Source organism: Diaphorina citri, unplaced genomic scaffold (assembly GCF_000475195.1).
Source record: "Diaphorina citri unplaced genomic scaffold, Diaci psyllid genome assembly version 1.1 scaffold1359, whole genome shotgun sequence".
NCBI lineage: Eukaryota > Metazoa > Arthropoda > Insecta > Hemiptera > Psyllidae > Diaphorina > Diaphorina citri.
The window spans coordinates 63155-84768 of record NW_007378786.1 but is presented as its reverse complement, the minus strand read 5'-3'; the positions used below and the strand labels follow the sequence as shown (position 1 = coordinate 84768).

Below are 21614 nucleotides of genomic sequence, written 5' to 3'. Positions count from 1 at the left end.
GGTCGAAAATTTAATTTTTAATTGCCGTTCTAATGAAAAAGTTCAAAGAGTTGTGACGTCAGATTTCACGTCAAAATGTCCCGATATTGTAAACAACAACTTTCTGGTGTTCTCATATTGACCTAGCACGTGAATGGGAAGTATTGTGTCTTTTTAAGAAGAAGAAAAAAATTGTACACATTAACCTAGGTATGGGTGCCCGGTCGGTACTCATTCTAATAGTGGTGGGGGTACGTTAGATTAAACCCGGACACCCAAGGGGTACGCGGGCGAAAAAAGGTTGAGAACCGCTGAACTAAGCTAACTAGGCTGGCAGTAGTATTATTAATTGAATGGGAAAATTTCGCCCCGGCTGGGATTCGAACCTAACACTTCCGGGTTGAGAATCAGTGTTATTAATCACTCCACCACAGAGGTGAGAATGAATAGATTCGTATAAGCTTTGAACTCAAAGTGTGTTGATTCAAACTTGAAACGATTAGACATAAGCAATTTGATTGGTTGATTTTAGACTTTAAATTAAGATTAGGTGGCCAATCAGATTGTTTAAATGGACTAACTTTGAACTCAAAGTTTGTTCCCGGGCATTAGACGAATTATGGCCGGAGCCACAATCTGAATTTAAACTCGGTTTAAGTTGACTTTCTTTTTTATCGGAATGCCCTAAACTTAAAAAAGAAAAACCAACCTGCCCATTTGCCAATTCGTTGCACTAAACTTGCTCGCAAATTTCACAGAAACAGCTCACCTCTGTGGGGCGAGTGGTTATTCATAAACAAAAATCCCACTCTGAGGGTTAGGTGTAGGGGCAAACAGCCGCAAAAGATGGGTTAAGCGGCTGGCTTTCTCCTATCCTGTCTTCCTTCTCTCTTCGATTTCGGGACGATCAGACCCTAGCAGTTCCCTCTATCAAACTTATTATTATTATTTTTTTTTTTTTTTACAATTTGCTTCAAACGCTTTTGAAACTCAAAGGAAACTTGGTAATCTGCTCTTTGGAAATAATAATTGCAATTTTAATTTCGACTGACAAATCTTTTCAAATTTCTACGGTCGAGTTTTAGCACCGTGGTTTGTCTCAGGATTGAGTTCAATCCGAGGTTGACCCCAGGTCAGTAAGTAGGTAGGTATAGGAAAACCCTCGTTTCATCCCAATCAGTATGTATGTAGGTACTTGAGTACTTTATAGATGTATGTATGGTATGTATACCTATCTAGTTGGAGATGGTACCTACCCAGGTATTTTAGACAACCTGCCTTGATGGTGTAGTAGTCAAGATGATCGTCTGGTGAACAGGAGGGCGTGGGTTCAATCCCAGTCGAGGTATGGAATTTTATCCGCAACATTGTTTGAGAATTTGACCACAATAATAGTAGTAGTCTACTGCTGGGGTAAAGGGACTCAAAATAGCTGTATAAGCTTAACCGAACTTTTAGGGCTGTTTGCCCCTACACCCCCTAGGTGTAGGAGCAAACCTAGGAGGTGTAGGAGCTAACGGGGTAAGGGAATAACTACACGTAGGTAGGTAGTTACTATTAGAGCTCTACTTACTTGTCAATCGCGCTTTCGACAATTTCAAATAAGAAGACGGCAGTTGTTTCCAATCCAACCGAATCTCACGCCAATCTGGTTCGGGGATCACTTTGGCGTCCTTCCTCCGTTTGTTCGTTTCTATGGCAACGCCCCCGGGTACCAGAACAGGATCCAGGGCCCCGGATTTGACATGTTTCCGCTGCAGGGGCTTGTCGTAGGTGTGAACTGTGGTGGCGGTAACTTTGAGCTCCGGGCGGGGGTCGGCCTTCACTGAGTTCTTACTCGAGGTCTGTGGAAAGAGAAGAAAAGATGAGATGTAAGAAAGGTGTAAAAATAGGGATTTCCCCTCAACGGATGGTTTGAGTAACATTTGTATGTGAAATAAAAATAGAGCGAAATTATTGGGAATTGTAATTTTTCTCGTAATTAGTAATTACCAAGAAAAAAAGTAAAAGTCGGAATTTTTAGTCTACATAGAAAAATTGGTCTGCGGAATGGAACAAAAATAGGGGAAGGAAATCATCATTTGATTCTTACAATTTGAAGGAAATTGATGTTAATCAGCGAAATTAAAACAAGGAATTGACATTTTTTTCCCCCAAACAGAAAAGTTTCTTTATTCATATTGAAATGCAGAAATGTCCTTTACTCTCTTTTCCTTGTGACATAATTACCATTTCTTCAGTCCACATAAAGAAATCCAGATAAAATACTACAGCGGACTAAGGAGGGCGAAGCACTATTAAAACATCGAAGGGAAAAAAACTTCACACAATTCACTTTTTCCCCCTTCAAGGCGCTTATGCCAACGAAAAATAAACCAAATAATGTAGACCCAATCCGAACTTTAAAAATTTACATTGTTATATTTTATTAATATTTATTAGTGGGTTAACATTGAATTATAATGTAGCTTTGTTAACACAAGGATTTTTATGTTGAAATTGTGATGTTTTCAGAACAAATTAAGTCAATTTTACATAGTTAGACATTGACACAAAGGTATTTTTATGTTGAAATTATTGTGATGTTTGCAGAACAAATTTTAGTGTTGAGTTCAAATTACGCAACTGCATGTCTGTATGTCACTTATCAGAAGGTATTTAGCAGGAACTAAATGCCAACAGAGCGCGGAGGTATTGATGATTGATACACAAAGGAGTCGCGATTGATTCATTGATTCGTGCACAAATCAGCCTTTTTAGTGTCCAAGCAAATTATTGTCACAACTCCGACAAAATATGGTTAGCTTTGACGAAATATTCTTATGGGACACAAGAAAATCTTCTTAGAGTCCAAGCAAATGTCTTTTTACAGCTTCAGGAGAAATATTGTTCCAGCCAAATCTTACATGCCAGAATTTTTTGACAGACAAAACAGAGTCTTTTCACAACTTCGACAAAATATCTGTATAACCCCACCAAAAGTCCTTTTTACAGCTTTTCACAACTCAAGTCCAACTTTTTTAAAGGCCAAAATTTTTGCACAATCAATCCCACCAAAATCTTTTTACAACTCAATAGAATATCTTTTTGAAACCTTCTAACAAAATCTTTTTTTTTTTTTTTAAATCTTTTTATAACTCAAAGAATAACTTTTTTTAATCTTTTCACAACCTAAAGATTTTTTCCCAAATCCTTTTACAATTCTCAAAGTCTTTTCACAATCGAATTCTTTTACATCTGAAGACAGACTGGGACCCACTAAAGAGTGTGAGCTCCGTTTTATTCAATGATGTTTCCGTGTGATAAGTTACTCTGGGGCCTGTTCCACTAATACTGAACTCGGTTGCACTTTACTTTTAGAATTTTCCCTCTAGAAGCTCGTCTCCCCGCTTTTCCCCTATGGTTTAGTACAGGCTCTATCACACCAAGAGAGGGGAAAGGAGCTTCAGACTAGGGAAATTAGCAAGGGGGGGGGACAAAAAAAAAACAGAAACTTAAAAAAAACTCTTATAATTACAAGATTTGGCCCATAAAACACAAGTACAGAAAGAAATCTCGAGATCTTAAAATAAAAGCATGTTAAAAGGGGTTGACCGTCACTTTTAACAAATAGGGTTCATGTAAAAAGAACTTGGAAAAAAAAGGACAGTATTTAAAAAACAAACAATCACGAAAATTCATGAAACAGGGCCCTCATACGAGTGAAAAGTGGGAATACTACTTTTTATCACCTCTTATACTCTCATCTATCACCTCATAAAAAGGAAAATACTCCCTTCTGTAAGGTTGTTATTAATAATAATATTAATAATTAATTCTGTAAGGTTGAACCATTCCTGGGGAAAAAAATCTCAAATCCCTTACTCATCATTTAAACTTCTCAAAAAAATGCAACTTCCAGGGGATTGAACCTAGATTCTGACATATCCTATGCTCTTCGAAACTTACTGTAGTGAATCGGATGGCCTGAAGGATACACACAGAGGGTGGAGGTTTGCCCAGCTTTATCCTCCGGCATGTCGTCTGCAGTACACAATACATGACTTGTGTACTAGGAGGAGATAACAGGTGTCAAGTTCATGTTATCATTCTAACATTGGCTGATTAAGTTACTCTACAAACTATCTGAAAGAAAAAGAAGTCAAATTTTAATATGACACATTTCAATACAGCCCAATTTTTCAGCAGGTAGTTTTATCATGTCTTTAGCACCATTGAGAAGCTGATGTGCTGACAGTAAATTTCCTAATATCCATACATTAAGTGAAAAGTCGGGTGCATCTCTTGTGAAACAAAAATGTTGCATTGTGCTATCACTTTGCAAAAGTCCGAGACACAACCAGACTCAATTAAAAGGGGAAGCACTTGACTTTTTTTTTTTATGTTACCACGTGACAATTGATTCACAAATCACCGAATTGACTCGCGACGTAAAAGTCATTTCTTCTCACGTGACAAGATATGAGCATGGAGCTCTATTTAAACCGTCAGAGTTAGTGTGGGTAAATATTACCTGTATTCAATAGATACAGCCCCAAGATATATATATATATTTTTTTTTTCTTTTATTTTTGTCTACTTCAGTGGATTTCTTGTGAGATATTGATGAAGATAGAACACAGATTGTGTGAATGCTGATTGTGTGTAGTCTCCAATCATTTTCAGATTCAAAAACATACTCTGACATAATATTGTATGATCAGGGCTAAAATGGGACAGCACCCCTCCACCTTTATTTACTTTCGATTCATACCTACCATTTTTGGCCAAGTTATTTCTCATCATTACACAATCAGTGCTTATCACATATCAGGCTACCATTCAGCCGAAAAATGGTGACAAAATGAAGAGCACTTAGTTCTTATCAGTGGTATTTCTTATCTAATGCATAGGGATTCTTGCTCACCTTCAGTTAACCCAAGAGGGTGCAATCCACATAGATTCTCCTATCAGCTTAGTGTCCACTTAGAGCGAATGTTGAAACAAGTAGATACTTACTATGAATTCGTAACAGCATTTTACACATTTTTCTTGAATGTGCCTTTTGAAACTTGGACACTTTTGGTTCAAATTAACAGTTAACAGGAAAATTGCTGAAAAGTTCAGAAATTTTGGGAAATTTTTTTTTAATTTCCCAATATTTTGAAAAATCTAACCTCACTTTTCAACGAAGCAAAAAACATACAGTGTTGCCAGACCACAAAACCTCTTGAAAACCTCCGAGCCTTTCTGCGTCCATACACGTTCAACTTTTTTGAACGCGACACGAAAAATATTAAAATGTCACCCAATATGTGCTCAAAACCACCTATTTTTCCATTTTTACCAAGTTAATTCTCATTAATCAATATTTTTTATTTAATTTTTTTCTTAAAAGTAAAATAGGTATAATTATTTTATATTCTATATTTTTCTAAAGTGCAATAAAATGCATTTTTCAAACTGCATATAAAAAATGCATTTTGAATTTCAGATCGATCAGGCAACACTGCAACTAGCGGGACATAGTAGAGACCTGAGGTAGGTAGCATTCTAGCCATGACTACGGGTAATCTAGAGTCCACACGGTACTGTAGCAGACCTGCATTGGAGGAGGAGGGAGTGGCTATGCCGTTGTTCTTGTTGATACTCCCCGTTCTGGAACGGAGAACAAAGTGGGAAAGATTAGGATAAGGATAGACTTGAATTATTATTATTATTATTATTTTATTTTATTTAGATTTATTATAGTGTGCCAACATAGAATTATAATGTTATATACACTGAATTATTATCTTCTTCTTCTTCTTCTTCTTCTCCTTCTTCTCCTTCTTCTCCTTCTTCTTCTTCTTCTTCTTCTTCTTCTTCTTCTCCTTCTTCTTCTCCTTCTTCTTCTCCTTCTTCTTCTTCTCCTTCTTCTTCTCCTTCTTCTTCTTCTCCTTCTTCTCCTTCTTCTTCTCCTTCTTCTTCTCCTTCTTCTTCTCCTTCTTCTTCTCCTTCTTCTTCTCCTTCTTCTTCTCCTTCTTCTTCTTCTTCTTCTCCTTCTTCATTCATCTTTTATGTATCTCTTCTTAAGTTTATTTGGGCAGCCTTAAACGCCTTTATCCTGCTCCTGGATACTCTCCTATCATGACAGTATGAACAAGGTGTAGCTATACGTATTCTGTTATTCTATTATGGGACTGGTTGCTCCTCTCCCGAAGAGTATGCAATTAACACTGCAACCTCTGTAGATCTATTGTGACCAGTATTTTTTCCCCTGCCCGAGCTGCTATCCCCGGGCCTTGATGGAACCTAGAAGTACCCTCACTGGTATATATCACCCTCTTCAGTTTCTCTGAAATTCACCTGCAGCACCTCTAAAGAGTTCGCATACTCAGGTTTATTCCAGAGAAAAGCTGTGAGTTCATATACTATACCATTAAGAGGATACCAAGAGGTGTCATCTAGGCCAGAGAGCTAGATCAGGGCCCCCGAATCGTAGGGGTCTGAGGGATATTCAGGTACATAATTATGTCGTTGTACCCTACTTCCTGAGACGGACTTGACCGTAGTCCCATTCAGGTACCCTCAAGAGCCACTGTTACTGTCTGTGGCTTGACAGGGCTGGTTTGGTCTCAGTTTTACGTCCTCCAGCGAGACGATAGCTGTACGTATACTATGTATTCTATTCTATTTTGTTACATTTTATCCAGCGCCTTCTCCCCATCATCTCGATCGACCCCAAAATTAAATGGGAAAAAAAACATCCCTAAGGTCTAAGGTGTTGAACATTCCTACTAAATTTCAGCGAAAATTGTCAGGTAAAAACTTGAAATTCCCTTCGTTCTGAACAAACGTTCAAGATGTGATCTATCGCAACAACATGTGGCTTCTTCTGGAACTGTACGAATACATTCATTATCAAATCTATTCAAGTATCCAATAGAAATACATTAGTGAATTAAATGCATTAATTATTTATAATTAACTAGGTAAGTACGTCAATTACTTTTTAATCAAATTCAGTACTTTATATAATCAAAAAAGAGGTAATTAACTTCTCTTTGATTCCCCCCCCCCAAACTGATAAGTGGCCTTTGACTTTCTTTTTTATCGGAATGCCCTAAACTTAAAAAAGAAAAACCAACCTGCCCATTTGCCAATTCGTTGCACTAAACTTGCTCGCAAATTTCACAGAAACAGCTCACCTCTGTGGGGCGAGTGGTTATTCATAAACAAAAATCCCACTCTGAGGGTTAGGTGTAGGGGCAAACAGCCGCAAAAGATGGGTTAAGCGGCTGGCTTTCTCCTATCCTGTCTTCCTTCTCTCTTCGATTTCGGGACGATCAGCCCCTAGCAGTTCCCTCTATCAAACTTATTATTATTATTTTTTTTTTTTTTTTTTTTTTTTTTTACAATTTGCTTCAAACGCTTTGAAACTCAAAGAAACTTGGTAATCGCTCTTTGGAAATAATAATTGCAATTTTAATTTCGACTGGACAAATCTTTCAAATTCTACGGTCGAGTTTTAAGCACCGTGGTTTGTCTCAGGATTGAGTTCAATCCGAGGTTGACCCCAGGTCAGTAAGTAGGTAGGTATAGGAAAACCCTCGTTTCATTCTCCAATCCCTAATAGATCAGTTGCGGCTTACTAATGGGTGATGTTTCAAAGTCCATAGAGCAGGAAAAATGAGGACCAACGGAATTTTCTTTTTCTTCTACGACTTCTAGATCCCTGAGATATAATCGATTTAAAAAATACCGGTAAATCGTGGAACTTTGACGTCACGGCATACGCTCCCGTAGGCGATGACGTCACAGCGAATGTCCCGAGCAAAGCTTCCTTGCAGGCAACGCATTAATGTGTTTGTGCGCATACATTTCTGCGCAGTTCTTTCTGCTCTTCTGCTAACGCGCTTGCATAGTGGCGCTACCTAGCGGACAAAAATAGCAACTGCGTTAAGTCTGACGTCACAAATCTTTGAACTCTTTCATTATAAAAATTGAATTTTCGAACTTTTACAGTTATTTTTTCGGAGTTTTGACCTCAGATTTGGATTTTTCCCAACTTTTTACATAGGAATCGACCATTTATTTATAATTTTTACCCATTTGCAACTCCTCCATTGGTAAACCCCAGCATAAATTTGATGACAATTCACAAACACAACACTTCCTTTACCTTTAGCCCAATTGGAAGCAAAATAAAGCCCCCTGCTATCAAAGTGCCCTCTAAAGTAGCCTAATCTAACTGTAAAAAAATGACCCGAGTATCAAACAAGACTTACTTAATAGAAAGAACAAAAACAACATATTATTGTTGCAGTAAAAGCTTATGTAACAAATGAGATACCTATTCAAAATATGATTGAAAAAAACAAACATGTAATTAAAAAATTACTGCAACTATTTGTTTACAAAAAAATTCAAATTTGGATCCATATCATCCATACCTTTTTCGGCACATTTGTGACTTTTTCGCCAAAAATCCAAAATTAGTGTCTTTTCTTAAGTTTTTTGAGTTGAAAAAGGGCTTTTTCCACATATTTATTCAGTTTTTGTCCTAATAAACTTGTGTACAATATCCTCAGGTATGGCAGATGCTAAGAAAAAGACTACGAAACTAACAGAAATTAACTGGAAATGCCGTAAAAGCCAGAAGTTATCAGAGGGTCAACTAATGGACAATTAATAAAGCTCAAAGTTCTATAAGGAAAAAAGTAGCAAGAAAAATTCTATGTATGAGAAAAAAAAGAATAGTATTAATTATAAACATGTATATGGGATTGGAACCCAGTGAGGCATTGAAAAAAATGGAAAAATCCAGTTGGAACCCAATGAGTTTCCTTTCCCCTTCTTTGACCATTAGGCCATTTTTCCTCTCGCATCCCAATATTTCCCTACAATGTCATTGCTGGCTTCCCAGGTAGGACAAATTGAATTTAAATTTGTCAAGTTAAAACTTGACACCCACTTTGTTTGTTCAAAAAGATATACATACTTATGTTGTTAGAAAGTTCATTCAAAAGCTTTAGATAGATATAGAGTATAGACGCTGGCAAGTCTGACATGCACATGCTATATTGTAAGTTTAATTAGATAAAGCTCTGATAAATTTCCAGTAAATAAAGGTTCATCGTTCTGACAAACTAACTGATAAACACATCCTGGAGTCTGGAGTCTTTTGCAACCTGTGACCCCTTGCAAATTTTAAATGGTTATGGTTCAATTATTTTCTGATAATTTCTAAGCAGGGGAAAAGTTCTATGACCATTGACGGAAAAGGTCATTGAGAAAAAGGTCCAAGAACAACAGAACTGTTGAAGGGGAGTGTCAAAATCCAGGTTCATCATCCAAAAGTTGTAAGTTTTTAATTTTCTTCTTTCAAAACTAGAACAGGAGCTCACCGAACACAAAATCGTATTGGATACTCTGAAAGATCTTGATGGAGACAGGAGGTGTTTCAGGTTTGTATATTCAACCCCCTGGTCTTTGGGTTCATGTTGAAATGAGTGTTGACATCTAAACATGCTTGGAAACATGGCACATGTAGATACTGAACAATGCACAACATTTAAAATTCGTTTTTATTTGAGCTCCTGGGACTATTACTAAAATATGCGGTAATTATGCAGAAGTCATGTCCGTGGAAAAGAAAAGCTCCTCTTTGTATTCAACCTAACCCTATAATAACACTAATCACTGCTCTAATTGTGAAAACTCCTTCTTGTGTTTAACCCTATAATAACCAGGGTCACTGCTCATTTGTGCCAGTTCCTTTGGTAGCAATATTCCACGGACAGGACTTCTGCACAAGGACCGTCATAAGTAGGACAGTGAAGTCTTTTTTTCAATATTGAATTGGTACCTAGGTCTGTACCAATTGTACTTATCGTACAGGATTTAGCTAAGATAAAATACTTATTGATTGTAATTTGTTACCTTTCTTACTTACCTGTTTGATAATTATTTCTTCTGTCTTTGTACTTACTGCCGTTCCGAGAACGATCATTATCGGTTCAGGATAAAGTTTGTCCAGGGCGGAAATGGAACCCGCGGCCTAGCGCTTAAAAGACAGACATACTACTCTACAAGCTAACTAGGCTGACTTTTTGGCACTTTTAGCGGTTATTAATGAACGCGGTAGCGCCCCGCCATGTCTGGAAAATTTGACAGTAACACTATGCAGTGACGCTGAGTAACGTTAAATTTGTATCGAACATCCGGAATTTCAGTTCGTACCTACTACTTACATTCGGTTTTTGGTTTTGATGAGAACTTTGAAGGAGCCGTCATTTTTGACGGTGAAATTGAATGATGTACATGCCGCCGCTAACTCCAGGACATAGAACGACCGTTCCACCTCGAACCATTGACCTTCGAACTGTGAAGAAAACAAAACCGGTAAATGAAATTATTATTATTATTATTATTATAACAATGCTAGTGGATCTTGAATCACAACTTTTAAGTGAGTTTGTGTAACAGTAAAAGCTCAATAATCTATTCACAAAGATCTCAAACGGGTAAAATCATGTAATGAAATAGCTGCTGTAATTTACCTAGCTTTACCTTGTAGGTATTAAACATAAAGACATTTATGATGTATCTAATTTTTTTAATATTCTAAGCTGTGAAATTTAAAATGAGTTGTTACAGACCGTTTTTATTAATTTCTTTTTAAATCTACCACAGTCAAAATATTGAAACTCTGAAAATGCACCTCATTGGATTATAATTTAGAAATTAATTCTCAAGTCTGAAGACAGAATCAGATTACCTGTATCAAGCTAGAGGTAGATATTAAATTTTGTTTGATTCTCCATTCATCTCAATGCAAAGATAATCTAATCTGACTTGGTATTTCCCAGCTTAAATAAATACATCCCAAATTCAAGCACAAACCTAAAAAAAAAACACTATCCCTACCAGGAATCAAACTGGAGACTTGTAGCATACAAATCTAGTGTGATACTGTAAAGAGTTGTGAGTAGATAATACCTATCACTTACCAATTTTTATTTTGAAATGACATTAGATAAACACTTTTTAAGAAAATAGGTATATAAAAAATTAATTTTATTTGTACAAAGTCTTGTACTGTAAAGAGTTGTGAGTAGATAATACCTATCACTTACCAATTTTTATTTTGAAATGACATTAGATAAACACTTTTTAAGAAAATATATAAAAAATTAATTTTATTTGTACAAAGTCTTAAAATCTAACCAATATTACACAGTTTTACAAATTTTAAAATGTTGGGCGTTTTTACTGTTTCCACTCATTGAAATCAATCAACAATTTGACAGACGGAAGTGTAACTACTCCGGTCGCATCGTCCCAAAATCAGAGGGAGAAGCAAGACAGGATAAGAGAAAGTCAGGCGTTTCGAGAACGAAACTTATCTGTTTAGGATAAAGTTTGTCCCGGGCGGGAATACCACTCACAGGGCAGAGGCGCTACCCTCCAAACTAACTGCTAGGCTGGCAAGAATATTTATTTTTTGACTTGGCGGGGCGGAGAGCTACCGCGCTCCTTAATTTATTAGTATACAAAGTCTTGAAATCTAACCAATATTACACAGTTTTACAAATTTTAAAATGTTGGGCGTTTTTACTGTTTCCACTCATTGAAATAAATCAACAATTTGACAGACGGAAGTGTAACTACCCCGGGTCACATCGCCCCAAAATCAGAGGGAGAAGCAAGACAGGATAAGAGAAAGTCAGCCGTTCCGAGAACGAACCTTATCTGTTTAGGATAAAGTTTGTCTCGGGCGGGAATACCACTCACAGGGCAGAGGCGCTACCCTCCAAACTAACTGCTAGGCTGACAAGAATATTTATTTTTTGATTTGGCGGGGCGGAGCGCTACCGCGCTCCTTAATTTATTAGTATAGGTACTTGACTGTAGCTTGTGATACGTGACCAGCACTTAACCTAGGTACATTTAGGCAAACTGTTCCGGAAAATACCTAGTAGGAAACGTGCTTTTCGCCCACTTTCTCCACGGTTTTCGCCCACTTTCTCCACGGTTTTCACCCACAAAAGTCTTCTTAGAATTAGCACACCCTGGATTCGTCTTCATCAGGACTCGGCCGGGCAGTTGGCGTGCTTGGTAAGGACTAGTCTGCCTTCATCTAGTCCCAAATCTTGCAGCGTCTGGTATACGAACGTGCGGTCTCCCACTTCTAAATCCCGCTCTCGGCCCAGGACCCAGATTTGATCTGTGCAACAAGAAGAAAATAGAAAGATTGCGGGGAACATTTACAATTTTCTCTGGCTAGCTACTCACTATCAGATAGACCTGATCAGGTGTACCTGTCAGGACTACCTGATAGTGAGTCGCTGGCCTTTGTTTTCTAGGTGTTTATAGCACTGTATAACTGCTAATGTTTTTAGTGACGGGGATTTACCCCTCCATTTACATCAACCAGCCTGGTTGGGGCCGAGAAAAGCTGGAAGCATGTGTTCAGCCACTCATGCTAAGTCTGACGGACCTGGGTCTTCAGTTATTATAGCAGGTACTTAATCTTCTTCCTCTTAATTACAGGTAGGTAATACCTACCGCATTCTGATTGCTCTAAATTCTAAAGAATCACCTAATCTGTCCGATTATTATGATATCCCATGAGACTTATGATCTAAATTTGAGGTGGAATGATTAATTATGAAATTCGTATCTATGATTGTAAAAACCTTGTGTGTTGTGAACCAATCTAGTTATGTAGCTTGTTTGGTAGTGCGTCTGCCTTGTAAGCGCTAGGTTGCGGGGTCGATTTCCGCCCGGAGCGAATTGTACTATCCTAAGGAAATAAGTTCGTTCTCGGAACGGCTAGCTCCTATCCTACCCTCCTCATTCAGTCTTCGATTTCGGTACGGTTAGACTCTTGAGCAGTGGCGTAGCGTGGTCTAAATTCAAGTGTAGGGCGTGTTGGGCTCATGCACAGGTCTACCAAGTCCCATCACAGTACATACCATTAATATTTATGGGCACTAGAGTGAACTTTTGAATTGTATGGCCGCCATACATACACGCTACGCCACTGGTCTTGAGCTTTTTTTGGTGAGTCTGTGAGACCATGGTCTGTCAGACGTTCTCAGCGTGAATTGCGGGCATTGGTCTATTTAGGACTGACAGCTTCTGGTCCCAACTGTCTTGTTTTATTTCAACGGTCTGTCACTGGACACTAGCGTAGTGATCGTAGTCAGTATGCACTTATGCAGGACATAGTAGAGACCTGAGGTAGGTAGCATTCTAGCCATGACTACGGGTAATCTAGAGTCCACACGGTACTGTAGACCTGTCCAATCCAGTAGCTTACCTGCATGGAATAGTCCCAGGTTGGAACAGGACCACAGGATGGCGTAGTGATCGTAGTCAGTATGCAGGACATAGTAGAGACCTGAGGTAGGTAGCATTCTAGCCATGACTACGGGTAATCTAGAGTCCACACGGTACTGTAGACCTGCCCAATCCAGTAGCTTACCTGCATGGAATAGTCCCAGGTTGGAACAGGACCACAGGATGGCGTAGTGATCATAGTCAGTATGCAGGACATAGTAGAGACCACAATGTTTTTTTTTTTTTTTTTTTTTTTTTAAAAAAAAGAGGTTTGATAGAGGGAACTGTAACTACTAAGGTATTATCGTCCCGAAATCGAAGAGAAAAGGAAGACAGGATAGGAGAAAGCCAGCCGTTCGGGGAACGAACATTATCTCATCAGGATAAAATCCGCCCCGGGCGGCAATCGAACCCGCAGCCTAGAGTTTACAAGGCAGACGAGCTACCAACCAAGCTGGCAAACCTCTTTTTTCTAACTTGTACCTATATTTATGATTAACTAAAACTTACCTTTTGGACGTCAAAATTGTCCACCGTCTTCAAATGTGGACACTTCCCGAAGGCCGGCCTCTGCGCTTGCGTCGTATCAAACAATCCTAGACAGAATAGTCCACATACGAGGACAGTACAGTGGTGTAGATAAGAGGTCATCGAGGCTGAAGAAATCATGGTTTCAACCAATCAGGGATCACTGCGTGTTGTTTCAACCAGTCAGAAATCCGGACTGATCAATACTGCGTGTTGTTTCCTGTTGTTGTTGTTATTGTTGTGTTTCTCTCAGCTGTTTTCCTCTTGTAAATGCCCGCCAGTAGGGGGTCCCATATACGGTTGACTTTGTCTAATTCGTCTAATGTCTAACGGCTTTGTCTAATGTCTAATGACGATAAAGTAAGTCTAATTAATGTATTGACCGTTGCAATGAACTCTCAAGAATACGTAAGATTCTTTTTTCTAACTTGTACCTATATTTATGATTAACTAAAACTTACCTTTTGGACGTCAAAATTGTCCACCGTTTTCAAATGCGGACACTTCCCGAAGGCCGGCCTCTGTGCTTGCGTCGTATCAAACAATCCTAGACAGAATAGTCCACATATGAGGACAGTACAGTGGTGTAGATAACAGGTCATCGAGGCTGAAGACATCATGGTTTCAACCAATCAGGGATCACTGCGTGTTGTTTCAACCAATCAGAAATCCGGACTGATCAATACTGCTAGTTTTAACCAATGAGAAACGAGGTGGTCACCCTGTCACTTCTAAATCCACGTTTTGTACTCGTTTATCTCGCAGAGCGATTATATCTTGCAAAAGTTACATAGTCTATTGAATGAAGGATCCCATGGATCAATTTAGCGTGAGAACGAAGATCTAGATGGGACTTTCCGAAGGACTTTTTTCATTGTCAGTATCTAGGTATTGTCGCTATTGAATGAAGGATCCCATGGATCAATTTAGCGTGAGAACGAAGATCTAGATGGGACTTTCCGAAGGACTTTTTTCATTGTCAGTAGGTACTAGGTATTGTCACAATGGAGGTGGCGTGGTGGCGATTTAGAATTTGAACTGGTTGGGAGAATGAGTAGCTTGTTGCCCAATGGAGGGTGAAACCCGCGTCACTAAAGATTGATGTTAAGCCTCTGTCACACCTCTCTCGCGATCTTGGTCTGACGATGGGAATCTGAGTATTCCCGAAAGCTCACCAAACTTTCTTTAGTTGAATGTCAAATCCCAATAAATTGTCTTTTAAAATTTCATTTTAATTTGTGAAGATTCTTTTCTAAATAATTATTTGCATTTATTTTTTTAAAATATCATCAATATAATGATGAGGTAGGTAGGTAGGTAGGTAGGTAGGTATCTGTGTTATGTGAATTATCTACGAGCTAATTTGACAGACACACTTCTTAAGGATTGATGGTGAATAGAGATAAACAAACAATATCTATTAGAGACAAAAAAAGTTGTGTTTATTGTCAATCAAGAAATACCTACCTTCAGTGACAGTGAACATGATAGCTAGGTAATAGCTATGAGTTACCTACGGTTATATGATTCATGGGTAAAAAAAAACGGGACATAAAAATAGGTAGGTACCTACCTACAATTCAAACAGACATACCTACCTTCCTACCTATCACAGTAAAATATAAAATACTTTTGCATCTAAATCTTTTTAGGTGGTAAGTAAGTAGGTAGGTAGTTACCACAGCAATTTTCCGGAGATTTTCAATAAAATAGACAATGTGTACTGTTCTCTGACTACATTTACCTATGAGCTAATTTACATTTACCTTTTTTTTCTAGTTAAGCAAGGTCTTTTTACTGAATTGTTAGTTGTAAGTATGTATTATTCTTTAACCGATCAAATATACGAGACCTTGTTTAGACTGCTGGGGTAAAGGGACTTTTCAGTCCTATTCGGGCAGGATAAACAAGGTATATTCTATTCTATTCTATTCTAGAATAACGAGATTATTCTTTGCACTTGGATTAGATAATTCGATTTTTTTACACGCAAAAATGGTACAAATTGAAATTGTTCAATATTTTACTATAGAGGAACCATCTCCTTCAAGGAAATTGATTTACCTCTCCTCCACTAACTTAAGACTAGTTCAAATAAAAATTAAAACACTGGTTTTCCCGTGAACTTGAGAAGAAATAAAGAGAAAATAACTTCTTCAAAAAACCAAAAAATGTGCTGAAAAAATGTAAATAAATAGTCTGACCGTATTAAACCGCGCACTACTAACGGACTTGCAATAAAACTGGACCAGAGTGGACTATGTTAGTGGATTGGATTAGAAGCGGAATCGAACTACGGACCTCTTAATGCTGTTCTGGTACAGGTTATTGTAGAACTATAAACACTCGAATAATGTACTCAATGTACGGAAATTAACCCTAAGCCAGCCTAGTTAGCGTGGAAGGTAGCGCGTCTACCTTGTAAGCTGGAGCTAAATTTTCACGCCATAAAAAAAGTCGAGGGTTTGATTTCCGTTCGAAGCAATGTGTAGGATTCCTTCTTCACCATCTTTTTCTTCTTCTCCTCCTCCTTCTCCTCCTCCCCCTCCTCCTTCTTCCTCTTCTTCTTATTTTGAGGTTTGATAGAGGGAACAGTAACTGCTAAGGTTTATCGTCACAAAATCGAAGAGAGAAGGAAGACAGGATAGGAGATAGCCAGCCGTTGCAAGAAAGAACCTTATCTATTTCGGATAAAGTTCGCCCCGGGCGGGAATCGAACCCGCTACCTAGCACTTAGAAGGTGAGCGCTACGGTCCACGATAACTGTATGAATAGGAGCGGATATAGCCCATGCCAGGTTCTCCTATTCCAATAACGTGCAGTCAAGGGTTAATGCTTAACTTCTTCAGGTTTTAATGTTAGTCATCTGGTTACTTAGGTGGCTTTCTCTTTTTTTATGTCATCGAGAAGCAGAGAGGTAATGTATGTAGAGGTTCCCCAGCGCTGGACATTGAAATTAGGCCGGGTCTAACCAGGAGGTGAATCCGGATACAGAGGCCGGATAAGGTCGGGGCTTATCCAATCGGATTGTCTCGATGACATACGATTATTGGTCTGACGATGGGAATCTGAGTATTCCCGAAAGCTCACCAAACTTTCTTTAGTTGAATGTCGAATCTCAATTGTCTTTTAAAATTTCATTTTAATTTGTGAAGATTCTTTTCTTTTGAAATAATTACCTATGACGAATCTCAATTGTCTTTTAAAATTTCATTTTAATTTGTGAAGATTCTTTTCTAAATAATTATTTGCATTTATTTTTTTAAAATATCATCAATATAATGATGAGGTAGGTAGGTATCTGTGTTATGTGAATTATCTACGAGCTAATTTGACAGACACTTCTTAAGGATTGATGGTGAATAGAGATTTAGAGATTAACAAACAATTTTAGAGACAAAAAAAGTCGTGTTTATTGTCAATCAAGAAATACCTTCAGTGACAGTGAACATGATAGCTAATAGCTATGATTTACCTACCTAACCTACCTATGTTTCTATGTTATGGTTATGATTCATGGGGAAAAAAAAAAAAAAAAAAACGGGTCATAAAAATAGGTAGGTACCTACCTACAATTCAAACAGACATACCTATCAAAGTAAAATATAAAATACTTTTGCATCTAAATCTTTTTAGGTGGTAAGTAAGTAGGTAGTTACCTCGGCAATTTTCCGGAGATTTTCAATAAAATGGACGATGTGTACTGTTCTCTGACTATACATTTACCTATGAGCTAGTTTACATTTACCTTTTTTTTCTAGTTAAGCAAGGTCTTTTTACTGAATTGTTAGTTGTATGTATTATTCTTTAACCCATCAAATATACGAGACCTTGTTTAGACTGCTGGGGTAAAGGGACTTTTCAGTCCTATTCGGGCAGGATAAACAAGGTATATTCTATTCTATTCTACGTCACACTTAGGACGGGGGTGAATCTTCCTTCACAAATACAAATTCACAAGTTATGACGTACATTTGTTAGAGAACATTAACAAATAATGAATTTCCATTTTACTAATAATTGTATTTATGTGTTTCAATTTTCAAAGTGCTGTAAACAACTGTCACTTTTAATCCAATGTCTTCCGTATGTTATAGGCACCCATCCAGATGTTCACCAAACTTAACTCCGTCGACCACTCTAATCTTGTACAGAACTCTAATCTTTACCCTAATTCAAAACGTTTTCACTTACAGATTCTTTGCTGAACAAGATCTAATCTTCTAATCCTCTGGCTATAAAGTTCTTCCAAAATTGATCATCACACCAAACACACTGAATTCTAACAGCACTTTGCACCTACACAGTTTTTTCAGAAATCTTGTAGCAGCCAGATCACACTCAACGAATTTTTCTTTCGTCCGAAGGGTCGATTTTTTCGAATTTAAGCCCCAACTCCCTGCCCCCGTTCTCAAGCTCCAACTGTCCTTCACGAAGCCCCGCCCCCATTCTCAACCCCTCTTTATTCTTAAACCACGCCCCCATTCTCAATCCCCACCTTGTTCTTAAACTCCGCCCCCATTCTTGAGCCCCGCCCCCTTCTCAAATCCCTCTTTGTTCTCAACCATCTCCTCCCTCCTTCACGAAGCCCCTCCTCCATCCTCAAGCCCTGTCTTCTTCTCAATCCCCTCCTTGTTCTAAACTCCGCCCCATTCTCAAGCCAAGAAACCTTTTCAATCCCCTCCTTGTCCTTAAACCACACCCCATTCTCAAACCCCCCTTGTTCCTAAACAACCTCTCTCCTTCACGAAGCCCTGCCCCCGTTTTCAAGCCCCAACTCTTCTAAATCCCCTCCTTGTTGTCCTTAAACCACGCCCTATTATCAAGCCCCTCCTTGTACTCAAGCCCCGCCCCCATTCTCACCCTCCCCGCCTTCGTTCTCTGTCGGCAGATGTATACGAGCGCGTCCGAGATAAGCCGAGCGTACTAGTGACGTCACCAGGGAGTCCGGATATTCATTCGGGTCGGCCCGGGCGCCCCGTGCCTAGTCACCATACGGACCATCATCCCATCACGAACAGTAGCGTCGGCGGGCGAATTCAAGTGAGTTTTAAAGTAGGTACCAATCGTACTTACCTATATAGGAACAAAAGAAAGACGTTGTTCAGGTTACAATAAATAAATAAACCATCATTATTATTAAGATCTACCTACCTTCGTATTGTGAGGATTTATTTCTACAGGTTTTGTCGAGGATCTAATTTGAGATACTTAATGACTTCACCACTGATCTGACTGGAGGAAGCATACAAAGTTTTGTGCAGCCTTTACTAGTCTCGGCTCTCTAGAATATCTAGATTATAATATGTACTATACCTACAGGGTGGCCCAGAAGTCCTTCTCGGTCCCCTGTAAAAAAATTCCTGATTCATTCTGGCAATTTGATTGGTTGATCTCAATTTTTTCAGCCAATCAGATTTGTTACTCCAAATTTAAAAAGTTAATTGTGTTTTAAGTTAGTCCAGTGGTAACGGGGGCACGGTTGGTCCAGTGGTAACGCGCTTGCTTGCCATGCAGAAGGTCCCGGGTTCGAATCCCACCATCGACAAAAATTTGTACTCGTTTTTCGATTGCAAATATTTCAACGGGTTACTCTCTGGTGTTCTCGTGTTGACCCAGCACCTAAATGGGGAGTATTGTGCCTCTTCTCGCCCATCTGATGAGAGGTATACTACGGGATGGGCATGCTACGACACAGACCACAAGCGTCTAATGTAGCAGTTGTTCTATTGCTACGAAATAAAAACGGCGGTGGAACACTCATCTTTAAAAACCACAATAAAGGGTCGGCCCGTTTCAGTGTATGATAAATACAGAAGTAAGACCTATACGTAACATAATCTCACGACTATTAAGTGGATATTATTACAACTTATTATCGCACTTTTAAAAGTTAGTTAGCTTAGTTGGTAGTGCGTCTGCCTTGTAAGCGCTAGGCCGCGGGTTCGATTCCCGTCCGGGGCGGATTTTATCCTGATGGGATAATGTTCGTTCTCGGAACGGCTGGCTTTCTCCTATCCTGTCTTCCTTCTCTCTTCGATTTCGGACGATAAGACCATAGCAGTCAAACCTCTTGAAAAAAAAAACATAAGTAAGATTGAGATGAGATGGTAAATATATCTGCGCCCGACATAAGGCCGCGCTTAGTTCTCGAAATCCGCCCCTGTGGATCCATCAAATTGAAATATCCACTACGATTGGTGAAGAATCCAATAATTACCCACTAACATCCAATATTCCAATAACCAAACCATTCACTTCCCGCATCCTATATCAATAATTCTACGTATACCATCTTTCTTCATAGCGTGAAAATTTCTCCGAGACCAAGAAGAAGATGAGGCCGCTCCATCGAACAATAAAAAAAGCAGGGGAAGAAGAATGAGGAGAAGAAAAAAAGAAGGAGGAGGAGAGGAAGAAGAAGAAGAAGAAGGAGGGGGAGGAGAGGAAGAAGAAGGAGGAAAAAAAGAAGGAGGAGGAGGAGAGGAAGAAGAAGAAGGAGGAGGAGAAAAAAAAGGAGGAGAAGAAGAAGAAGAAGAAGAAGAAGAAGAAGAAGAAGAAGAAAAAGAAGAAGAACTAGGAGGAGAAAAAGAAGACAAAGAAGAAGAAAAAGAAGAGGAGGAAGGCCAATATAATATAAAGACATAGAAAACATTAGAGAAGAGAAGGGGAGAAAGAAAATAATTTGTGGTAATACGAGAGTCGAGATAGAGAGGCCTATGAAACTAACAGATGAAGAAGTGTACAATGGATTCCAAAATCTACGGGCTGAACAGAGGCAAATAGCAACCAAATTATCTGAACTAGAACAGAAGAAGAAGAAGAAGAAGAAGAAGAAGAAGAAGAAAAAGAAGAAGAACTAGGAGGAGAAAAAGAAGACAAAGAAGAAGAAAAAGAAGAAGGAGGAAAAAAAGAAGGAGGAGGAGGAGAGGAAGAAGAAGAAGGAGGAGGAGAAAGTTATTTTGGAGACCGTTGATGGACAACAAGTACCTTAATAGATTTTATCATTTGTCAGACAAGAAGATATGTTAAGTAGGTACCTACTAACATTGTTGTTAGGGTCCCGGGCTATTGTTTTGTGTCAATGACATTTCCGTACAATACGAATCATTAGGTACAAAATTCCCGGAGGGACGGACCCTGCTTGTTTGTCTTGATTCTTTCCAGAATGATTATTTCTACCATGGAATTTTCATCCATGAATGCCACCCGGTTGCTTCAAGCCTGATTAGCCTTGGTAGATTAAAAAAAATGGTGCTCCAACAGTTAGAAAGAAGAAAAGTAAACACACAAGCACATTTTTCTTTATTTAAATTTTTGTACGAATGAGATTCTTTTTATTATTATTAATTTTTTTTCTTTACATAATTTATAATTTTTATAAAATAATAATAAAAGAACAAATAAAATATAACAAATAAAATAATGAAAATTGTAAAAAGAAAGAACAAAAATAACAAATTAAAATGACAAAAATTCATCGAAGAGAGTACACAAGTCAACTGAGCAGACTGAGCTCCAAATCTCTAACGGAGTGTGGCAATAATTGGGATTCTTTACAGGAATAATCGGAAAAAACCCACTTTCATCCCTTTTTATGAATAAAAATAAATACTAAATTACAGTAGGGAGCAGTCACAAAAGGTCTAATAAGGTCGGGCTTCAATGGCCAATGGACCTACTTCTTCTAAAATATACGGTAGGGAACCAAAAAACATACCAAGATTTTCTTTAGATAATGACAAAAAATTCAAAAGTGGCACTTTGCACCGGGAAAAATTGGAATTTGAAAAAGAGAG

At 38.4% G+C, this 21614-nt stretch overlaps 2 protein-coding genes across 2 annotated transcripts; both read right to left on the bottom strand.

Annotated features, from left to right (window-relative positions):
* Positions 1-1544: 1544 nt before the first annotated feature.
* On the bottom strand, positions 1545-5129 carry LOC103515513. Its single transcript, XM_026828193.1, has 3 exons — positions 4978-5129; positions 3928-4104; positions 1545-1823 (listed from the first exon to the last, which is right to left on the bottom strand). Exons 2-3 carry the CDS (start codon positions 4018-4020, stop codon positions 1545-1547), a joined length of 372 nt encoding a protein of 123 aa, XP_026683994.1. The 5' UTR covers positions 4021-4104; positions 4978-5129.
* On the bottom strand, positions 4121-14030 carry LOC103515512 (apolipoprotein D-like). The gene is made up of 4 exons (XM_008480447.1): positions 13798-14030; positions 10194-10324; positions 5479-5616; positions 4121-4262 (listed from the first exon to the last, which is right to left on the bottom strand). Exons 1-4 carry the CDS (start codon positions 13954-13956, stop codon positions 4121-4123), a joined length of 570 nt encoding a protein of 189 aa, XP_008478669.1. The 5' UTR covers positions 13957-14030.
* Positions 14031-21614: the final 7584 nt, after the last annotated feature.